Source organism: Cuculus canorus, chromosome 3, assembly GCF_017976375.1.
Source record: "Cuculus canorus isolate bCucCan1 chromosome 3, bCucCan1.pri, whole genome shotgun sequence".
NCBI lineage: Eukaryota > Metazoa > Chordata > Aves > Cuculiformes > Cuculidae > Cuculus > Cuculus canorus.
Genome location: NC_071403.1, coordinates 119,009,968 through 119,032,894, shown reverse-complemented (window position 1 = coordinate 119,032,894; position 22,927 = coordinate 119,009,968). Strand labels below are relative to the sequence as shown.

Genomic DNA, 22,927 nt, shown 5'->3' with positions numbered 1-22,927 from the left:
ACTCCTTCTCCAGAAATGAGAAGCCTCCTTTTTAGAATTCCAGTTAAGAGGAGGGGTCTGCATCACCCCTTAAAGTTTGTTGTGCTGTCATTTCACCCCCTCAAGTGAGTTTTGTTCCAACTACTTGTCTTTCTTCTCTCTACCCAGCTGGGGAGTGACCAGTACAGAACTGCTTGACACATTAACCTCAGAAGTGAGCTACAGCAGGGAAGTAGATGTGTCTGAGCCAACTACACACTCCAAGGAAGTGCTGTTTAGTTTTCCTATTAAAAACTATGTTTCTAAGAGAGCAGCGAACGTAAATGCTCTGAACTCAGCTCCCCAGGCTCTTCCATGCAGGTGGTGGAGCACTGAAACAGCTTCCCAAGGAACAGTTAACAGTGCCCAGCCTGACAGTATTCCAGAGGCTCAAGTGTTGCTGGCCTTGCTGTGCTTACAAGTAATCTTTCTTCCAGAAAGAAAGATCAACAGAGCTCACGCGTAATAGAACATTTATTGTATGTTTATAATGGCACAAGGCTGGGGGCTCCAGTGGAGACCTTCAGCTGGGAGGAGACAGAGGAGAACAAGAGAAAAGCAATGAAGTCATGAGCTTGTGGTGATTGCTGAGGAGCTATTCCACATCTGCTGGCGTTCTAGGAGGAAACGCAAGAGACTCTCACCATTATAAGAAGGATATGGAACTGTTTGAGTAGGGCCAGAGGAGGCCATGGAGATGATCAGAGGGCTGGAGCACCGCCCCCCAAGAGCGGTTGGTCAGCCTGGAGAAGAGAAGGCTCTGAGGAGACATTAGAGCAGCTTCCAGTACCTGAAGGGGCTGCAAGAAAGCTGGAGAGGGACTTGGAGTGATACGAGGAGAGGGAATGGCTTTAAAGTGGAAGGGTGAAGAAATTCTTCACGCTGAGGGTGGTGAGGCCCTGGCCCAGGTTGCCCAGGGAAGCTGTGGCTGCCCCATCCCTGGAGGCGTTCCAGGCCAGGTTGGATGAGACTTGGAGCAGCCTGGGCCAGTGGGAGGTGTCCCTGCCCATGGCAGGGGGTGGAGCTGGATAGGCTTTGAGGTCCCTTCCAACCCAACCCATTTCATGATTTAGACAGTAGCATTTCCTGAATGTAAAATGAAGACTAAAGGCATCCAAGGTTTTTTCACATTTCTATTAACATACTTGGCACATGTTAAACAACTGAAGTGTAGGAGTCATTAACAAAGCAAAAAACTTTATTTTCAAAATAAAGATTATTTTCAAACTCATCTTTTGTCTGTGACACTGATCAAAACTATTTACAATTAAAATATTTTACAAAAATATATTTTTAACTCAAAAAAATATAAACGAGATGACACAGATTAAGTCTGCAACAGTTAAAATTGTAATCCCAGAAGGACTGGGAGAAACGCAGTCTAGTGTACACAGACAGTCCGTGGTGCACTGCTGTTTCTGCAATAAAGCAACCTGGCTAGCCTATAACAATGCTTATTGCAAATATACATAGAAAACATTAGAAATCTAAGAGGTGTACGATGAGGTAACGGTCAGTACATCTTACCGGGAGCAAAAGGAAGAATTTCCTAGAGTTTCAGTTACCAGAAAGTGGCTGAAGTTGTCTTTGTGCTTCTCATCCTCAAGATGTCCGTTAGCAAAAGCTCAGTAAAGCACGCTGTGCCACAACCCAGCTCTGGGCACACGAGTTCTGTAGCACAAGTACAAAACTCTCACGCGCATCAGTCATCACTCTGTGTTTGCTCCTCCCCAGACATCCTCCTGCGCAGCTCTCACCTCACCTCACTCAGGTTTACCATCAGTAAACATCCATCCTGCTCCTCACCTGCCCACCTACTTCTCATTTCCATATCAAGGCCCAAACCCCTAAACATGAATTCTTTCTCACGTGGGACGGCTTAATAATAACCCTTCCAAAAAATCACTGCGCACCACAAGTCAGAAGAGCTCAATGACTCCCCAGTCAGTGAGGTTTAGCTGTTAATACTGAAAACAGCTTGGAAAGATGCCCAGTCGCCAGCAGAGACAAACTTGACAGGCACCTTCTGTCTTTCCAGGAAACTAAAGCAACAAAGCACCGCCATCCATTTTAGAACACCCAAACTATCGCTTTACGCTTACAACTCAACTTCTAAAAGACTTCTTAACCTAAGATGGCAGTAGAAAATATCTGGAATAAAAAACTCAAGTATTTACCAAGACGATAATGGTTCCCACACCACCTTTGAGCAGGCAGGATCCACTCATTAAATCGCATATTTGAACTGTTCTAGTGTGAACATCTGGCTCATTTCAATAATTCAAATGTTGGTTCCAAACTTTCTATTTCCCGATTACCGGTTTAAGGTGTTCAAGTTTGTGCTCTTCAATGAAGTCTTCGACAACACCCAGAGCTTTGATTTTCACCAGCAGGAGAAGAACTTCTTTTGTTTCATTACTATAAAGGAAAAACAAAAGAAAGTTTGAGATAGCAAGACATTTATGTGCCTAAGTATTAATTATTAATGAGTTGGGTTTCCCTCCTTGGCCGCTGAGCATCAAGTGACCACTGACCACTCAACGTCCAGCACCTCAACCTCTCCCATTAAACCAGAACTGCAGAAGCGCTCCTTCACATTATGGATTCCAGCTCTTGTCTCATGTACACAAGTGATGAGAACACCTTTGAAAGTGTGAAATATCTGAGACTTAAGGAACTTAAGAAATATTTAATGCGAGGAAGAGCTTGAATCCCACGGAAAGCTGTGTTGCGTGAGGAGCAGCTGAAGTCACTTGGTTTGTTCAGCCTGGAGACAAAGAGGCTGAGGGGGGACCTCATCGCCGTTCTCTTATTCCTCCCAAGGGGAGGAGGAGGAGCAGGTGCTGAGCTCTTCTCTGGTGACCACAGACAGGACCCAAGGGAGTGGCAGGAAGATGCCAGGGGAGGGTAAGGTTGGACACCAGGAGAAGGTTCTTCCCCCAGAGGGTGGTGGAGCCCTGAAACAGCTCCCAGGGAAGCAGTCACGGTGCCCAGCCTGACATTATTCCAGAAGCCTTTGGCCAAGTCCCCCCGACCCACAGCGTGAATGTTGGGGTGTCCTGTGCAGGCATGGGAGTTGGACTCCATGACTCTTGTGGGTCCCTTCCAGCTCAGGTCATTCTGTGATTACCTGTGGTTATTCTTGTGCAGCGCACGTGCACACTGCAGCAAGTGCTGGCAGAAGTTCAGTAACTCAGGGAGAGTTGATCCACTTCTAAGCTCTTGGAACCATCCTTCTGGGAAGCACGCAACCACCTGTTCATCCAAAGAGTATTTGGAAGAGTTTAAAAAGACAAGTGTTTCAATATAACCAAGTCACATCACTTCTGACAGGGACTTTTTGGTAGGTTCCGTCATTATTCAGTGTGTTTTTTCTTTGAAACCAAGCCTGATTATCCCCACAAATAGTTCTGCTTAAGAATCTATGGACCAATACTTGCTCCAAAATGCTTTTATGCACCAAGATCATTAAAAAAATTAAATTTTTACAACATTTTAACTGTTGTTTAAATTTCAAAGTTTTCAAACTCCAGCTCTGAAACTTTGGAGTTTCAAAACAAAACTCCAGCTTCAGCCTCTTCATAGGAAAACAGAAACTTTTAGCATACACCCTCTTCCAATGCATAAGTTATCCGTTACCTTACGACACTTTTCTACATTATCCGGCCCTGGTGGTGTGTTTATGAGGTTCAAAAGAAGGTAACGATTCAGCAACTTGCTCAGTCCCAAATCACGGATTGTATCTTCTTGTACAATTCCATCCCATAGCAGAACATTGGAGAGCAGCTGCAGTAATGAAGAAACAGAGAATATGTACACTTGGTCACTTGGTGCCTGGACGTGGGCTAAAACACAATATTACAGGTTTTATGTAAGATTAGGGATAAAAGATTATGGCCATCCAATTTAAGTAGTCAAAACTCAGGATTCACGCTCTCCAAACTTACTGTCAGCTACAAATAAGCTAGATATGGTAAATCTTATCAAGGAGGATTCTTATCAAGTAAGAATTATCAATCTTACCAAGTAGGATTTTACATGTGCATATGAGCTCTAGCCTAATATGTGTATACCTGACCTCCCAAAGTCAGGGAGAGCGTTTTACCCCACTAGGAGGTTAACAATCTGCTGATGCCCACATACAGAAGACAGCAATGCTTTATTCTCTGGCTAGAAGTCAAATCTGAAAGCATGAAAGAAAGAGAGTATTTCAGACACTCCTCCTCCAAGCAATACAGGCCAAGAAGGAGCGGCATCCAGTTCTAAGCGAACCTTTAGAGAATCCAAGACAGAAGTAAAAGCAGTCACTGCTTCTGCTCAGGAGAGGACTACGTGCAGTCCCTGTGACGTGAGGGAGGTTGGCAACCACAGTTGACAGCAGCACAAAGATTTTTTTGGTAGCTGATCGCAGTATCATTAGGTACCGTTGCCCCTGTTGTTACATAGGAATCGCCTCTCTCTCCCTGCTGGCCACACTGCTTTGGATGCAGCCCACGACACCGTTGGCCTTCTGGGCTGCAAGCACACATTGATGGCTCAAGTTGAGCTTCTCATCAACCAGCACCCCAGGTCCTTCTCTGCAGGTGACAACCTGTGTCAATGACTAACTAATAGGATTTAAGGCCACCAGGCCTGACTAACCCACTCTAGGGAAAAAAATGAACCAGCAGGAACATAGAGATCAAAGACTCCTGCAGAAGATGAACCAGTTGAATTAACAGAAATAAAGTGTTCCTTCATAGTTCATTCTTAAACCATCACAGGCAGGTTTGCACAGAGAACACACCCTTCACTAAGAAAAACTGTTATCCATCCTAACCAAATGTATTAATCTCCCAGGAATGAGACTTGCCTGAAGACGTGTTTCTCAACTGACTGCAAAGTGTTTTTTCATTAAAATGAATGTCAAAGAAAAACCAGGTGTATTTTCCCTACCTTAACAGCCGACCAAAACCGCCTTTCTTGAAATTTTGAACACAGCGATGATTTGTCTTCCACTGTGCTGGCCATGAAAAGAAGAAAAAAAAAGGTAAAATAAGAACTTCTTTGTTTGTTTTAGAAGACAGACAGACAATTGATCTTGTAGATACTGATGAATGTTAGTTCTGGAGTTCTCCCAGCAGTGACAGCCACAACCAGAATAAAGGTCTAGGGAAACTCCTGTCAATTTGAACACATAATACAATTGCTAACAGAATTTCCAATAAAATTACCCGTTGGAAACACTTGTGTCTACATTTCAGGGGTTCAGATCAAACCAGCATTGTTAAGAGTCAAACATCCTACAAGAACTTGAGCAAAGCTTCTCTCCCAGCTGTATTTTAACCCCACATCTTCCAGACTTGCACATATTCCTGCTGTCAAAATAGCGTTCATCAACAACAAACCTTATTTTAGGAATGCGCCTGTTTGAACGGGTAGGGCAACAAAGATGATGCAAGGGCTGGAGCACCTCTGCTCCGAGGACAGGCTGAGAGAGTTGGGGTTGTTCAGCCTGGAGAAGAGAAGGCTTCAAGGAGACCTTATAGTGACCCTCCAGTACCTGAAGGGGCTACAAGAAAGCTGCAGAGGGGCTGTTTACAAAGGCTTGTGGGGATAGGACGAGGGGCAATGGGGATAAACTGGAGAGGGGCAGAGTTAGACTACACACAAGGAGGAATTTCTTCACGCTGAGAGTGGGGAGGCCCTGGCCCAGGTTGTCCAGGGAAGCTGTGGCTGCCCCATCCCTGGAGATGTTCCAGGCCAGGTTGGATGGGGCTTGGAGCAGCCCCTGATCCAGTGGGAGGTGTCCCTGCCCACGGCAGCGGTGGCACTGGATGGGCTTTGAGGTCCCTTCCAACTCAAACTATTCTATGATGCTATGAATGACAGGAGGAATGGGGGGACACGCATGTGACATTAAATCAGCTAAACTAACACAGGCCCTCAGATATAAGTTCCTCGGCTGAAATCAGACCATGGATCTCAAATGCTGGAAAACTTTTGGCTACAGAGCAAAAAGAAGTTATGTCAATGGAGGTACTCATATTAGAAAGTTCACAAACAGGAATAAGGCTTCATAAACTTTCCCATGACGGAACAGTAGAAGGCATGTTTGTTCCAGCAGCTGTTAACGGATGTCTACAATACTTCATCTATGTCTGTGGGGGAAAAGGGTACAGGAATTTAAACACAAGTTTAAAAAAGTCTGAGAGTCAGTTTACCTCTTAGGATACAGAGGAATAAAGACATCTTCCTCTATAGATTTCTTCATTCTTTGGACAACCATGTTTATCAAATCCTGTTAAAAAGAAGTTTTAACGTGATCTCACAAGAAAGACTTCATCTTCCATTTATGACAATTTCAATACTTATTTTGTTCTTCTAAAATTGCAATATGTTTATCAGAGAATCATAGAACTGTTTGGGTTGGAAGGGACCTTAAAGCCCACCCAGTTCCACCCCTGCCATGGCCAAGGACACCTCCCACTGGAGCAGGCTGCTCAAAGCGCCATCCAACCTGGCCTTGGGCAGCCACCACTTCTCTGGGAAACCTGCATCAGAGCCTCCCCATCCTCACAGGAAACAATTTCTTCCTAGTGTCTAAGCTAAATTTCCCCTCTTTCAGCTTAAAACCATTACTCCTCATCCTATCCCTGCACTCTCCAATCAAGAGCCCTCCCCAGCTTTCCTGTAGCCCTCTTCAGGTACTGGAATCTGCTCTAAGGTCTCCAGGCTAAGCTAAGTCGAGCTGCTACTTGTATATAATACACAGAGAGATCATGAATATATTAAAAACAGGAGACAAATCACAGCTGTACTTATCTAAAGAGTTAACTTAGAGGATTTTTTTTTTATTTATTTATCTAAAGTTGTGTTTACTTTACTTTCTCTACAAACGGTATCTTGGCTTAAGGTACAACTTGCCTTCAGGACACAGTTTCCACTCAGCCACCTTTGAAAGGCACAAATATTTTCTTAAAAACAGGTTTCTTTCATATTGAGGCCTAAACATCCACCCACTTCACCAGTTTTAAAACATTTTCTGTTTTACACTACATAAACCTCCAGATTTACATCAGAATAAAACCAGAATCAGGCTGAAGAAGGGTGCACTGGAGTCACTGTGTGTACAGAAGTAATCATTAAAAGATTGCTACTATTACAAAGCAGTCTTTCTCCTTGCCAATTAATTAACCTCTGAGAACCTTCAAATTTTAAATTTCTAGATCTGCTTTATAAATAAAAGCTTAAGAAGTTGACTGCTGGAGCATTATTAGCATTTAAAGCTCAAATTCTGAAAGATAATCAAATGCAAATCTAAATTCTAACAACTGTTAATGCAGTAAAGCAAGATTAGATCCACAATCAAATTCCTGGTAATCACAGAATGACCTGAGTGGGAAGGAACCTACAAGGATCATCAAGTCCAACTCCTGCCCCTGCACAGGACACCCCAACATTCACACCATGGGGCTGAGGGTGTTGGCCAAATGCTTCTGGAATATTGTCAGGCTGTGACTGCTTCCCTGGGAGCTGTTCCAGGGCTCCACCACCCTCTGGGGAAAGAAACTTCTCCCCGTGTCCAACCTAAGCCTGCCCTGGCATCTTCCTGCCATTCTTTGGGTCCAGAGAGAAGAGCTCAGCGCTTGCTCCTGCTCCTCCCCTTGTGAGGAAGCAGTCAACTGCGATGAGGTCCTCCCTCAGTCTCTCAATATGTACAAGCAGAATTTTTCTAGGAACAGGGTTTTTCTTCTGCCTCAAGGGTGTCCCATCTCCCATTATCTTCAAGCAGTACAGCATTAGAGAGCTGAAGATTAACTGTTAAATCTTCTTAATATAAGGGTACAAGTAATCAGAACCAAACACCTTCAGGCCAATGTTCTAAGCGTCCCTAGGAGCACACACTGGAGGAAGTTCTCCTTTTCCCAACACCACAGCTTTTACCTCTTTTGCTCGACTGCATTCATTTTTGGAAAGGACTTGTTTTTCCAAGAGGTTATTGCAAAGCTGAACAAGATTCTTGGTCTGTGAAGTAGATAAAGGATCCCACATGCTCTTTACAAATGCTGAAAAAGATAAAAGGAATGTCTATCATACACAATAAGCAAGTGGTTATCTACTCTAGTTTCAAGGCATTACAATGGGAAAAAAAAAGAAACAGAAAAAGCTAAGCCTCTCTCAATAATCTTGAGAGGAGACTCCCTTAGCCTCACCCTCTGGAACTACATAATCACTGCATCTTGGAGCACCATCATATAATTTGACAGTATTCTACAGCAATCGCTTTTATGTAAGGTTTGATCGCCCAGCTGCAGTGAACATTTTCAAGACAATTTTACTATACCTGTAATTTTTGGAAGAATAGTTTTGTCCATGACTTTAGGCAAAACTACTCCATCAGGATCATCGTCCCTTTTTGATGCAGATATGTTTCTGGCATCGCTGAATTCTTCTATAGCTCTGAACCAGGGCATCTCTTCCAACTCTGTAAAATCCTGCTGAAAGATCCTTCCTGTTAGTTGTTCAGCTGGTCAGGATTGAAAGAAGAGCTCCATCCAATGATACCACAGATTCCCACTTAATTTCAGATCCACCATTATCCCTGACCGGGCCAAAACGGCGAATGAGGAAAACCAGATTTAAATCTACAATTTAAAGGCCGGGACTGATAAAGTGTCTTCAAAGAATTCAGGAGAAGAATTCTTTTGACAAAGGGTGTTGCAAAAGTGGCTGAATTAAGAGGAAAGGAGAAAGTTAAGAAGATTCCAACCATGTGCTTCAATTTCTGAGACCAACACAGTACCTTTCTCCTCATTTCTAATGCACTGCGCTATGTATAGAAAAAATATATTTTTCATATGAATACATATTAAAATGATTGAAAAGTGACTCTACAAGAAGAAATAGACCTTCTCTTTCTAGTTAACAAACTTAAACGGGTTCCGGAGAGCCCCTACAGCCCACATAGGAATTCCCATACAGCAGTTTTCGGGGCAAAGAGCGTGCCTCTGCTCAGACATACTCTGGGCTGCCAGAAATACACATATCACCAACTAACAAAGATGAATAAAGCAGAAAAGGTGTGCTCACAAAGATGGTTCGGTCCAGAAACCCAACGGGCTTCACTGACTGTAGTCTGCTGCTTCAGCACACACCCAGAAGCACAGGGCTCACCAATATATCGATACATAAACACACAGAGAAATTTAGAAGAAAAGAATCAGCTGATACACCTACCTCCAGAGGGTTCCAATTTATTAACTGGACTCTGATCAATGGATTTAATAGCTTAGGGAGGCAGAAACTGATATAAGCATCGCAGTAAGAGTCAGGAAACTTCTCTTTCCATTCCTGGAATTTCAACAGGATTTTTCTGATGTCACAAAAATCTGCATGTACATCTTCAAAGATTTTCCTACTATCCTCTAAAACGTTATCTATGGATAATATTTGTTGGGAATAAAAAGAAAATCACAGAACTTATTGAGTTTATGCATCTCTACGAAATATGAAGTATCTGTAACTGTAACCGCATTTGTTATTTGTCTTTGAAACACCTGCACCGAAACAAGTTTCAAAACCAGCTTCCTGGAAAACCCAGTTTCAGGAAAAAATACTCCAAGACAACCAAAAAAGGCAAGTTTCTTTATGATATACTCCGCAGTTATATATGATTGCTATGTTTCAAACTTTATAGCACAGTAATAGAATTTCAGACATGGAAACCCTTTTGCTGCTATCTGGAGACAAGGTATTACACCTTTCCCTGCTCCTCTTCATCCATTCATTCAAAATAACTCCAAACTTTAATTCACTCTGTCTTCAGAAAAATTAACCAATTACGTGAAATGTGTTGTAGCATTGCATTGAGCACCATCAGACCGGCTTTGGCATAATCTAAAAGAGCTTATTTCCTGCTAAAAGAGTCATGTGTAATGCTACCACACCACAACTCGTACCAAATGAAATCTACAACCATACGTCTATTCTTCCCAAGTCATTAGTCAAAACTGTCTGAATGCATTTCTTTTCTACTGTAACTAAGAAAATACATTGCAAATCAAGTAAATCAAGTAACTCTTCGCCTTTCCTAACTAAATAATCATTAAAAAAATATCAGAAGGACATTTTTGTTTTAGGATATCACATTAAGGTTGTCACCAACCTTTGGTCTTCTGGAACTCGGTCACCTCTTCTGGAGTCAGCTCATCATCACTCGACATGCCTTCATGGTGTTCAGCATCTCCCGAGTGCTCTCTCGCTTGCCGCCTGCAAGTCCTGAGTTTGTAATGAACTGAGATGAGTTAATCCTCCCCTTGCACGCAGAAGGAAGCTTAATGAAAGATAATCTGACTTCAAAAACTGTACTCGATGCTATGAAAGCAAAAGCCTAAGGAAATGCAATCAGGGACCAATGGTAATTGGGCAACCATAGCCACACAGAAACCAGGGAAAGAGCAGGTGGCACTGGAAAGTGAAACATCTCTGATCTCCTCTGTAGAGCACTTAATAACCTTCCCTTGACCTCATCCCTGGTGATGAGGCTAATAACTCATCTCATCTGGAACGCTAAACATCTACCATAGTACTGGACACTGTTCCTAACAGTTTTTGTGTACAGGAAACTACTGGGCTCTCAGTTTGATGTCTCATTTCTGAATCACTCATGCAACAACCCACACAAAAACTGTGATAGCACCGAAGTGCTAGTTGCGCTTGAAAAGCTATTGCCATGACACCAAGAATCCTAACATGCTGCAAAACCAATACCTTGCACACCTCTGCACAGGAAAATGATATATGATATGAAAATTATACGTATAGATCATTTCATACAGTTATTTACACCAATGAGCACAAATGGTAACTAGAGCACCTCTGCTCTGAGGACAGGCTGAGAGAGTTGGAGTTGTTCAGCGTGGACAAGAGAAGGCTCCTAAGAGCAGCTTCCAGTACCCAAAGGGGCTACAAGAAAGCTGGGAAGGGATTTTCATAAGGGTCTGGAGTGACAGGACGAGGGGGAATGGCTTTAAATTGGAAGGGGGAAGATTTAGATTAGACATTGGAAATAATTCTTCACTATGAGGGCGAGGAGGCCCTGGCCCAGGTTGTCCACGGCAGCTGTGGCTGCCCCATCCCTAGAGGGGTTCCAGGCCAGGTTGGATGGGGCTTGGAGCAGCCTGGGCCAGTGGGAGGTGTCCCTGCCCATGGCAGGGGGGGAACTGGATGGGCTTTGAGGTCCCTTCCAGCCCCAAACCATTCTACATTTCTATGCCTCAAGTGGAACTTTTTATTGTACCATTTTTCATCCACTCAAATGCCAAAGTTCTTGCCATTTCAGAGTACAGTTATGAGCTGAAGCACCAATGCAGCTGAAAATCTCAGAGCTCCCAATAACTTTGGAAAAAAACCAAAACAGTAGCAGTCCCTAAATGCTAACATTCAAAATGTAGTATCTGGCCTGGATATTGCTGGGTTTCACTCACTGCTACTACGCCTCCAGCAGCAAGAGCACTGCTTGAGTCTTTCCACAATCTATACAGTAACACAGAAGCATATTTCTGTATAAGGTCACAATTTCATTTATTACAATAGGACAGAAAAAGCTTCTGTCAATATAGTTTTGTAAATTGCCTCACTTAAGACCAGTTAATTTAAAACAACCAGATCTATTAGCATTTGGATTCAAATCAGCATGAAGAGAACATCATTACCAACTAGATTGTTTCCAAGTACTTTGAGTTTTTGAAAGCAAATACGTATTTTTTTGAATAATCTCACTTAGTAATCCCACAAGTCTATATTCATCACTGTATAAACGACAGAAAGGCAGTGTACAGTACATTTATCAGAGCTAAGAGTACATAATACCTACCTTCGATGTTCACACATTTCCAAAAGCTTCGTCTTCTCATCTCCTTCCAGTCTGCCATTAGTTGGTTTGTCATTCCCACCTATCAAAAGACAGAAACAGCAAAAAATGAAGTGGAACCATTTTTAAGCTCCTATTTACTCAATAAGAAAACACTGATTCTCCTTCAACCATTCTTTGTTTAGAAAAGAGCCAAAGATTAATCAAATCTCCTAATCAAAACTACCAGTCTCCAGAATAACAAATAGGAAATATTACTTGTTACTTCACAGTCAGATGTGGTTGCTCCCTTTTACCAGTTGACGGAAAAGTGAGTTTGACAAACTCTAGCCAAAGCTCACTGCTTCCCAGTCCTGGAAAAGGAAGTCTGGGGGAAGAACCTTCTCCTAATGTCCAGCCTAACCCTGCCCTGGCATCCTCCTGCTATTCCTTGGGTCCAATTACTGGTTGCCAGATTGCAGTTCAAGCACTAAAAAAAGACAGAGTACTCAACCACATCATGTTTATTCTTAAACTAAGGAAAAATAGTATCACAGCCTCACTGAGGTACAGATTTCAAATGAGGGACAGCAGAGGACACCTACCAACAACAGGAATGGGAAAGGAGTTCAAAGGTAAAAGTTTAAAACTTCATGCAAAGTGTAACTGTATTTCTGCTCAAAGAGTGAATGTTTCAGTAAGAAAATATTCTAAGTTCATACTAACTTGTCAGACGCTGAATATAATCAGATTCATTTTTCAGCTCATCCTGCCTTCGTTCCAACACCCTCATGGCTCGTTGCTGAAGAAGTGCATGTACAGCCAATTCTACTTCATTAATATATTTCAGCTGAAAAACAGTAAATAGTCATCAGATTGTTAATGAATTAAAATCCCAAAAGAATGAACAAAAAGCAGTTTCCATGTGTTTTCAGTATAGCTGTGAAATTAGAATTAGAGTATCATAGACTGAAAAGTAAGTTCCCAGTCACTGGAATTTTTTAGGCTGAAAACACAAACTAAATGCTAGTTTAGGACTACTTAAGCCTCCATACAAAAGCGTTCAACAAGAGACTATTGTTACACTCACTGTGCTTTCAGTTCACTTTTTAGCTACTAGCCATTAAAGAACATATATTCATTAACTAACATTTGTTCGCTTTGAAATTACATAAAGATATTCACAATAGCAATGCGATTAATGACCTACGTTAGATTTGATAGCACTACCTATGGAGGGTAACAGCAGTTTACTTTCACTGAGGTCACCCCTTTAGGCAGTTCCTCCTTTTCTTCCTCTTCTGTATTTAAAAAGTCGTCTTTTTAAATACACAAGGGTTGCAGTTCAGATTCACCTGCGCTGCAGACTGATTGAGGTTTGCAGTCCAGAAACAGATGCAGCCGATAAGGCAGGCAAACTCTGCTAACTCAAACCCAACTCGAACCTAACATGAAATCCTCACTACCTCTGTCGTGTACCTCTGAGTAAAAACACATCAAGTGAGCCCCAAAGTGAAGTGAAGCACCAGCTCTCATTCAACTTCAGTGCACTCTGGTCACTAGACCTGCAAAAAACTCCCTTCAATCGCACAGAATCCAGGTGAGATTGCAGCTCACACCAGCATTCCTATATTAGCTTGATCACCACTTCAGCTGAGGGTTGATTTGATTTCTTTTCCCTATCTTTTGTTTCCTGCTACCTTAAAATTTCTGACAGAACTGATTTTTAACTGACTGCTGCCCCTCACCATTCCCAAACAAAAATCCCTCATCTTCTGTTGACAGAATGGACCTTTATCCTCTCAGAAAAAGAAAGAGGAAAATATACATACCTTTTCATTCAAACAGTTTATCAAGTTTTCTGCATATGTTTTCATGGCCCTGTAAAATTTGTAATTCAGAGCTGCATCCGAAGAGTTCTCCAACTCCTGGACTGTCATCTTTGAACTTTCAATGTCCTCCAGATATTTTTCATACTCCCTCTGGTGGGCACGGTGCACATCCTGTAACGATGCTATCCTGAAAAAAAGAAACCCAGACAACTAAAGCAGTTCCAAATGAACAGTTGATACATCCCAAAACATTTTTCCTATTATAATCACATTCAAAATCTTTGCCTGTGTTATTAATAGTACTCGCATTGAAACGAAGAAGCGTTGAAAGATTTATCCATGTCAACATTTGCAGAAGCATGAGGTGTGGACATGCATCGTGCTTTGAAGACTCAAATGCTGTTTATGTGGGTGCTAATTTTGAAAGCACTACTGATATTTTACCCGTATTCCTCAGTACACCACGCTTCCCATAAAAATAAGTCAAATTTTGTGGTATTGGGTTAAACTGATTCTACTCATCATAACCTGGGTAAAACTACAGCTCCTGTCCATGTGTCCATACTAGTTTAATGTAGATCCATGGATAGCAGCACCTATAAGCATCCACCATGTGCTCACTGCTAAATACAAACCGAGGACTCTGCCGCTCGTAGGTGGTAAAACCCAGGAATCTATGCCTATCACTGGCAGTAACCACCGGATTGGCAGCACAGGAATATTTACATGTTACAACTCCACTGCCTCTTCTTTTTTTCCCCCCTTTCCCTCCTTACACATCCCAAGTAAGCCTGTAACAGAAGCAAGAAACAGTCCACAACTCATTTCACTTCCCTGAAGCAGGAAACACTTCAATGTAAACAACTGAACCAAGCTATGGTTCTTTACTGTGCTACAAGGCTGAAAAGAAAAAGCTATTTCAGGTGTGTTTAAGATGACAAATGCTATCAATTTCATACCAAACGCGTTCCCTTTCCCTTCTTGCCATTTTTCAAATAGGTTTCCCACTCTTGATAGCCTTTTCTCATTTTTCTTATTTGATTCTGTACATAAATTCCCACTTCATTTAACTCATTCCATTCATGTGATTACAGCAAGAAAAGCATACAATTCCACGAAAATACTTGGTCCAATTTAGTTGCCATTCTTTAAACAAGTAGGTCAATGATGACCTGTAGAAAGCAAAACACGTACAGAGAGAACTAAGGGCAAGTCCGTAGTGCATATTAATATTTCAGCTGAATAATGTCACTTGCCTAAAGTTAGCCAAACAGCTGCTTCCTGATGACAGGGGGTGGCTTACCTTCAGATGCCTGACCCCAGCTGTCCTCCTCACATTCTCTTGGAGGTTCCCACCTCCACCCCAGGACACTCCAGCTGCCCATGCAGCAGCTGAACTGCTAAAAAGAAAACTCACAGCTTGGCACACAGCTAAACAAAAGGAATTAAGGCAAGTTCCAGTTTGTCTAAAGAAGCTGTAGAGAATTTGCTTTTGGAAACACTGAGCTATTTTTGCAGCTGGTGTAAGAGCCACCATAAGAGGGGTAGGATTGCCAGCTCCACCTGCCCTGGCTGAAGTTTTGCTTCCTGGGCAAACATAACATTGAATTAACACTTCTGTAAAAAGCTACCAGCAAGCACAAAAAGCTGCTGCCGTTTAAATGAACTTGCTCTCTAAAGTTCTAGTTGATAAAACACTCTTGAAAAGTCTGAATGCTCCCCTACAGCAAAGCACTGCCAGGTGAAGTTAAAAATTACAGTACTCTGCTGGACATCCTAACAGGCTTATTACACATGAAATAACGACCCAAAATTCTCCAATATTCTGGAAAAAGAGCAAGACTTTGAGGCTATGATCTCTCATCTGTGACAAAACCTCAGACAACTCAAAAGTTAAGTTCATAAGAACAGGTTTTACCTTTCAGTCAGTCGCTTCTTCACAATTTCCAAGTTCACAGGCGGTAGAGAAACAGAAGGATCAATCTTCGGTTTAGCTGATCGAGATTTATACAGGGCAGCATCACCATAAACTTCCTACAAGAATTTTAAGTGTTAATTTTCAATACAGCATTTATACATCTCTTCCCTCTGCAACTCTAGAGAACAACAAGACGTATCACTCGAATACACAAGGCACGTGATATAAATGAAATGCATCTCATTCATCAAAAGAAGTACAGAAAACATTGTACTGAAAAATACAGCACAAAAGCAAGGAAAACAGTATAAAAACATGTGTGTATATACGTAAAGTATATATATATGAGGTGTGTGGTTTTATATATAGTTGTGTATACATATAGTATACATGTTGAATAACAGCATATAGTGCATAAACATATAAAGAACACAAAGTAATCCATAATTTAGAGTACACTTAAGGTGCTGTCTTGGTCTGAAAATATTAACAGCTTTCAATACGCATAATGCTCCCCTACTGACAGCTGAGATTTTCGCTAGTATCAAGGTTCTAAACGCAAAATGTAGAAATAAGCTACAGCCAAGCAGTGATGATTACATTTTATGATTCATTCTATGATTCTACATCTGATCTACTCATATCTTGCTTTTTAAAACTATTTATTTATGATAAATTTGCCCTCTATTAGTCATTTAGTATTCTACTTTCTCACAGTAAACTGATACTTGCCCCGCCCCCTAAAAATATAAATGCCATCTTCTGGCAAAGGCAATGACCAAAAGATTGATTTTTCATTCTCACAACTCAGCTTAACTGTAATTATAGCTGAAAAAGTATTCCAGTGAATTTTGGCTTATAAATTAAGACACTTTGCATTCTAAATCAGTAGAAGTTTGCATGTTAAAATCTGGCCAAAACACAATCAGTTGAAGCAATCAAGTCCGTGACTAACAAGTTCTGCTACTAAAAACTGTCACCGTTTCCTGAACAGCAGAAATTAACAGTTTTCCAGAAATAAGCAGAGGATGAGGACCTAAGAACACCAATCACGCTGAATTTGAAATCCAGCAGCAGCAAAGACGTAACTTTCTCCTAGTCCTCCAACTACTCCAGTTTAACAGGCGGAAACGTCTACAATTGTCCATTCTGAAATAACGAACTGGTTATTCAGATTTTCCTAGCCTGAGACAGAGTAGGAAACTCAAGCCAAAACCAAAAACTTCAGAGTTTATTTTTGCCAATTTTTTACCAGAACAAAAAACCCCAAGAGAATTCTGCTGAACTATGGAAGAGTTCTCAGACTGCCACCCAGTGGGAGCTCAGCATAATAAAAGCATAGTTTCTGCTGTGCAACTTTTTGACCTCTGCAGTATTTACATACTCTTGCTTTCAAAGTTCCTTGCATGGCAGCAAAATAAAATAACAGGGTTCAGAATTTTTTTCTCTGCTTTTCAGTCTTCACTCACAGTGGCAGTGAATCTCTTCTCATGACAGAGATTACAGATTTTCATTATCATCTTCCCCTCTAATTGCCTTTTCTCTGAAGAATTAGTGTGTAACATCCTAAAAACCTCTCTAATGAGAGGGCTGGCAGGAGATATGTCAGTACTCCAAAACAAGGCCTCTTGCCAACAAGCAAAAAGCAACTTTCAGTGGTCACCTCAGAGAGCTTAACAGCTTTCTTTATTTGCTGTTCTTCCCATCTCATTTGTGCTTCATCTTCACTTGAGTCACCACTCGCAGACACTGGAAACGAAAACAATCATTATTAGATGTAAGTACACATTTCATTTTCCCCTCCCATGTTCTCCCAACCATTACTGGGCAGTGATACACACAAAAACCAGCAGATTAAAAACCTGTAGATGAAGGACTTCCCAACCAAAAGGCAAGGAATTCCACAACTGCTGGAATTTGTTGAATCCACACTAATATTAATTTCCCCAATATTCTGTTTCTCAGGCAACTACTACTGCAGTATGAGATGCACAAATATCTCATTTTTACGTCTCAAAGCAAAGCTGTGTATAATATATATAAATAAGAGTATGACGAGTGTTAGACTATAACACAGTGACATTATACACAGCAAATCCCTCAGCGGTCTAAAAGGAATGCTCTAAAATAGATACAAAACTACCTCTTTAGTATTAATTAGCATTGCAGAAGCAACTCATAGCTACACATTCCTCATAACTTTCATTTAAATAATACAGAAAATCAGTCTACAAACTGGTAGATGAGTGCTTCATAAACAATGAGTAACTATAAGAGAGGAAAAAAGCAATGGAAAAGCCACGCATGCTTTGTACTTTTTAATCTTTTCAAGAATAGCCAATGACATCAACACACGGGAGCACTGGGAAGACCAAACCAGAAGCAGGAGAATGATTTAGAAAATCTCAGTGAGACATTTTGCCTTATACCACAGCACTTTTATTCACATTAAAAGTTGTGCCCCCTACCAGGCCATTGTTTGCAGCCAACAAGGCCAAAAACAATGTAAAAAATGTTTCTCAAAGAATCCTGTATCACCACATTAGTGAGACTTCAACCAAATTAACACCCCATATAACATTAAGCACCAGCCTTTCGCCAAGATTCTAGCCAAGCCTCACGCTGCACTGGCTCTTTACTGGGCAAGTCCCACGTTCCTCCAGACATCACTAAAACAAAGACACAGCCACTGGGAGAAACGGCCAAACTCACCCATGTGTTCAGTCATTCTCTGCCTAGGAGTTCTCATCTTAGGAACAAAATCGAGATTCTTCCTTTCAGCCTCATCTTCACTCTCTAAATCACTGCTTTCTCTTCTCCAAGATGCCTGATGACTCTTTGAAACATCCAGTGGAAGGTAATCAGCCCGTGTGCTGGCTAGGTGACGTCTCCTCCGAGCAGCATCAATACAAGCCGCACTGGGGATGCCATCTGCATTCAAGACAGAAAACTTAAGCAAAAGACTGACAGCAACACTCTGTGTCACTCCTAATGCCAATAATCACCACTTTCAGGATCATTTTACAGCTCTGAACGCAGGACACAAGACATTCTTCTACTGAGCCACACCTGCCAGGAGGGGCAGATAAGGCAGGTGACCCCAAACTGACCAACAGAGGATTCCATCCCATACACATCACACTTGGTATAAAATTGAGAGATCACAAGGGTCTCGCCCTCTTCTGCGATGGCCAACATCCAGTGAGGACATCAGCTGTCTGGTTGCTCCTCATCTCAGATCTGAATCCAGTTCCTGAGCCCAGCCCTCTCCCCTCCGTAGACCCATTCCCTTGTGTCTGCTCTGCAGTATCCGTGGTGACATAGGGTCATCGAGGGGTGGGGGCACAATCTCATATATTTCTCTATATTTTATTACTAATTATTCTCATAATTTCATTAAAGCTGTACTTCTAGTATCCAACCCACAAGTCTTTTTTCTCTCATTTCCCTGGGGGACAGGAAGGGAGCCGAGAGTCCAGCTGCATGGTTTAAGCTGTCAGAATTTAGCTGGGCCTGGGCTAAACTGTGTCAGCAAACAGCACACACGAGCTAAAATTTTAACCTCATGAAGACAATTACTCATTGTTAAATAGCAATATTTTTTTCTACCATTCTTTTGAAACCAATGGTCAGAATTTCTGACCCATTTCCCAAATTAACCCAGAAATACAAACATCTTAGCCAAAAATATTGGGGACCATCACTGTTCTTTCAGAAGGGCAGCTCTGACTCCACACAAACAAGATGACTACACCCTACATGACTTAGGCAGAGTTGAATTCATCTTACCTATCTCGTCAAGTATTTCAAACAAAAAATGTTGTAAAATAACTTCCCTTAAAAATAAAAATCCAGGCAACTAACCTGGTAATAAATCCTTCCTTCTCTGTGGAGAACTAGATCCATTTTCAGAGTCTGAGCTGTCATAGTGTTCACTTTGTGAGGAATAATTTTCATCCTCCTCTTCTTCATAAGTTCCTTTGGTGTCGACAGTTTTAGGCTCTGACTGACAAACATCTTTAATAGGAGGAAAAAAAGTAAGATTCATTATTTCAGTTGCAGTTGCTGGAATCTGATGTGCCGTAACCAGTTACCAGTAACTATTTACACCTTGCTGCAGCAAAGACCAATCACTTACTGATCTCTACCCATACTAATCAAAACACATCAAACCTTCCAACACCCCAAGGTAGTCGCTTACAAGTCAGATCTTGTCTCAAATCGAAACACCTGTAAGACTTCTAAAATAGTATGTCCTTCCAAGACACAGAGCACATTTACACACACAAAAGCGATGATATCAGCTCCCAGATGACAACTGATTAATACCCTGATAGCTCACAAGCTTGGATTCATCTCCCTTAACTCTACAAACTGTATTTCTCTAGCAGGAACAAGGAGGCAGTCCCTGTTTAAATTATACAAGTTTATCTGCATGTCTTGTCCCTGATGATCTCCAAAGTCTTTAAAAACGCTGAATTCTTTTCATCTGCCCCTACACCTTCAGTAAATCATCAAATTAGTGAACAACAGAATGTGCCACCTGCTGTAAGAACATGAGCCATACTTTCATAAAGGAGTCATTAAGAAAATTTACCACCTCATTTGAATCGCAAAGGAAATTACCTCAATCTACAGAAGCAGCTGGGGTTTACCTGAATTGACAGAGGTGTCAAAAAGGGAATAAAAGGGAAGAGAACTTGTAGGTGCATCTAGCCCAGGTTGCCCAAGAAAGCTGTGGCTGCCCCACCCCTGGAGGTGTTCCAAGGCCAGGTTGGATAGGGCTTGGAGCAACCTGGGCCAGGGGGAGGTGTCCCTGCCCATGGCAGGGGGATTGGCATTAGATGATCTTTAAGGTCCCTTCCAACCCAAACCATTCCATGATTCTATGAAGAACAACCTCCAAAGCGTTCCAACTGTTCTACCACGGTCAAATGGAAAATAATTTCAGCACCAATAGGTTAAGATTTTAAAACTGTAAAGTAACATTATAAGTATAATCCTTAGTTCAGTAAGCAAGTAAAAAACATCTAATGGCAGTATTTGTACATCACTATTCACTTGCAGATTTTGTAATATATTTTCATGTACAGACTTCATAATACACTTAACTGTAAAAAAGGTACTTACTTTTGCTTTCTTCAGTTTCTGTCTGAGCAGGCAGTGGGCTTTCCTTCTTCTGAATTCTAAAGGTTACTTCATTGACGGATGGCTTTTTAATCTTAAAAAACTCTTCACCTATCCAGAGAAAACAAAACAATTGTGAGTAACGTTAACAACAGAGCAGAACATCATAGAATCCTAAAATAGTCTGGGCTGGAAGGGACCTTAAAGCCCATCTAGTTCCCCCCCTTCCATGGGCAGGGACACCTCCCACTGGCCCAGGCTGCTCCAAGCCCCATCCAGCCTGGCCTGGAACACCTCCATTTCTCCTAAAAACCCTCACTAAAAACCTGCACTCTGGGTTTAGTCCCAAAGAGGGATAACAGCTCCAGGAGTCCGGGAACTCCTGCACTCCGGTGTGGAGCACACACTCTAACACCCAAGCCCCGACCCCGGCTGCTCCCCATGCTGGGCTCCCGTCACCCCACATCCCACACCTTCCTTTCTCCCCTCCTCCCTCCCCACCCATTCCCTTCTCCTAAAAACCCCATACCCTCTTCCCTCCACACAATCCCCTTCGCCGCCCACCCCATTTTTTCCCTTCTCCCCCCCTCCTATCCCACCGGGTCCCTTCTCCCCACTCCTTCTCCCACCGTGTCCCTTCTCCCCCCCTCCTATTCCACCGGGTCCCTTCTCCCCCCCTCCTATCCCACCGGGTCCCTTCTCCCCCCCTCCTATCCCACCGTGTCCCTTCTCCCCCCCTCCTATCCCACCGGGTCCCTTCTCCCCCCTCCTTATCCCACCGGGTCCCTTCTCCCCCCCTCCTATCCCACCGTGTCCCTTCTCCCCCCCTCCTATCCCACCGTGTCCCTTCTCCCCCCCTCCTATCCCACCGGGTCCCTTCTCCCCCCTCCTTATCCCACCGGGTCCCTTCTCCCCCCTCCTTATCCCACCGGGTCCCTTCTCCCCCTTCTCTTGTTCCATCCCCTTCTGCCCCCCTTATCACATCCCATCCCCTTCTCCTCCCAATCCCATCCCACCCCCTCTTTCCGTTCTCCCTCCCTTAACCCCTCCCTTCCCTTTCCCCCATCCCACACTCTTCTCCTCCTCCTCTTATTCCACCCCTTCTCTCCCCCTTTATCCCACCCGACCCCTTCTGCCCCCGTTCCCCCACCTTATCCCCCTATCCCACTCATTTCTCCCCCCTTCATCCCATCCCGTTCCCCTCCTTCCTTCTCCCCATCCCATCCCCACCTTCCCGCTCCTCCTCGCCGCCGAAGCTCAGCAGCGCCGTCCCCCCCCGGCCCAGCCCTGTCCCGGCACGGGGCGGCTCCTCCTCGCTCTCCTCGGGCTCGGCTTCCCGCTCGGAGCCGGGGTCTGTCTGCTCGCCCTCGCTGCTGCCGCTGGACGGGCCCCGGCGGCGCCCGCGGAACCTGCGCGCAGGGCGGCGGAACATCCCGACAGGCGGCAGCAGCGTCTGCGCCTGCGCGGCCCCAACCACGCCCCACGACACAGCCCACGCCCCATATCACAGACCACGCCCCCATATCACAAACCACGCCCATCGCAGAATCTTCTCCCGTCATCGAAAGTCACGCCCCTTGAATATTAAGCCACGCCCCTTGTGGGTTTTTACCACGCCTCCTCGTTGCGCAAACCACGCCCCCGCAGTCCAAAGCCACGCCCCTCACATCTTAAGCTTCGCCCTTCACCCCTTAAGCCACGCCCCTTACATTTTAAGTCACGCTCGTCACAACTTAAGGTCGTCACACCTTAACCACGCCCGTCACTCTTTAAGTCACGCCTTTCACAGTTTAAGCCACGCCACTCACACCTTAAGCCACACCTATCACTGTGCAAACCACGCCCCTCTCGCCTAAAGCCACGCCCCTCACATAGCAAACCGCGGCCCGACCTGCACAAGCCACGCCCCGAGCAGCTTAAGTCACGCCCCCGGTCGGAGCAGGCCACGTCCCTCATTGCACAAACCACGCCCCGACTACCTCAAGCCACGCCCCCGATGGCTCTAAACCACGCCCGTATTGCACAAGCTACGCCTCGATTCCGTCAAGCCACGCCCTTCGCCGTGCAGACCACGCCCCAAACACCTCCCCTCTGCTTGCGCAAGCCCCGCCCCGAGGCACAGACCCCCTCCGCCGGGAGGGGGAGGAGCACAGGGCGGCGTCCAATGAGGGCGAGGGGGCGTGTCCCCGCGGTTAACCC

General features: G+C 43.5%; 1 protein-coding gene across 3 annotated transcripts; it reads right to left on the bottom strand.

Moving 5' to 3' along the window:
* Nucleotides 1-68: 68 nt before the first annotated feature.
* Nucleotides 69-22,190, bottom strand: GCFC2 (GC-rich sequence DNA-binding factor 2). 3 transcript variants are annotated; one of them, XM_054063139.1, is made up of 18 exons: nt 21,959-22,190; nt 20,732-20,839; nt 19,466-19,618; nt 18,314-18,532; nt 17,265-17,350; nt 15,602-15,717; nt 13,684-13,870; nt 12,578-12,701; nt 11,876-11,954; nt 10,166-10,278; nt 9,238-9,437; nt 8,345-8,498; nt 7,945-8,066; nt 6,222-6,298; nt 4,954-5,020; nt 3,658-3,804; nt 3,149-3,273; nt 69-2,436 (listed from the first exon to the last, which is right to left on the bottom strand). In XM_054063139.1, exons 1-18 carry the CDS (start codon nt 22,158-22,160, stop codon nt 2,322-2,324), a joined length of 2,394 nt encoding a protein of 797 aa, XP_053919114.1. In that variant the 5' UTR covers nt 22,161-22,190; the 3' UTR covers nt 69-2,321. The 3 variants fall into 3 exon arrangements, with proteins under 3 accessions (XP_053919114.1, XP_053919115.1, XP_053919116.1); XM_054063140.1 differs by having other exon boundaries at nt 8,345-8,495; XM_054063141.1 differs by lacking the exons at nt 69-2,436; nt 3,149-3,273 and having other exon boundaries at nt 3,679-3,804; nt 4,954-5,015.
* Between the last annotated feature and the right edge of the window lie 737 nt (nt 22,191-22,927).

Coding starts and splice junctions, on each gene's coding strand:
- GCFC2 (XM_054063139.1), bottom strand. CDS start 22,160: ATGTTCCGCCGCCCTGCGCGCAGGTTCCGCGGGCGCCGCCGGGGCCCG. Junction 20,840..21,958: donor CGGCGAGGAGGAGCGGGAAG/GTGGGGATGGGA, acceptor TTCTCTGGATAG/GTGAAGAGTTTTTTAAGATT. Junction 6,299..7,944: donor AATGCAGTCGAGCAAAAGAG/GTAAAAGCTGTG, acceptor TCTTTTTAACAG/GATTTGATAAACATGGTTGT.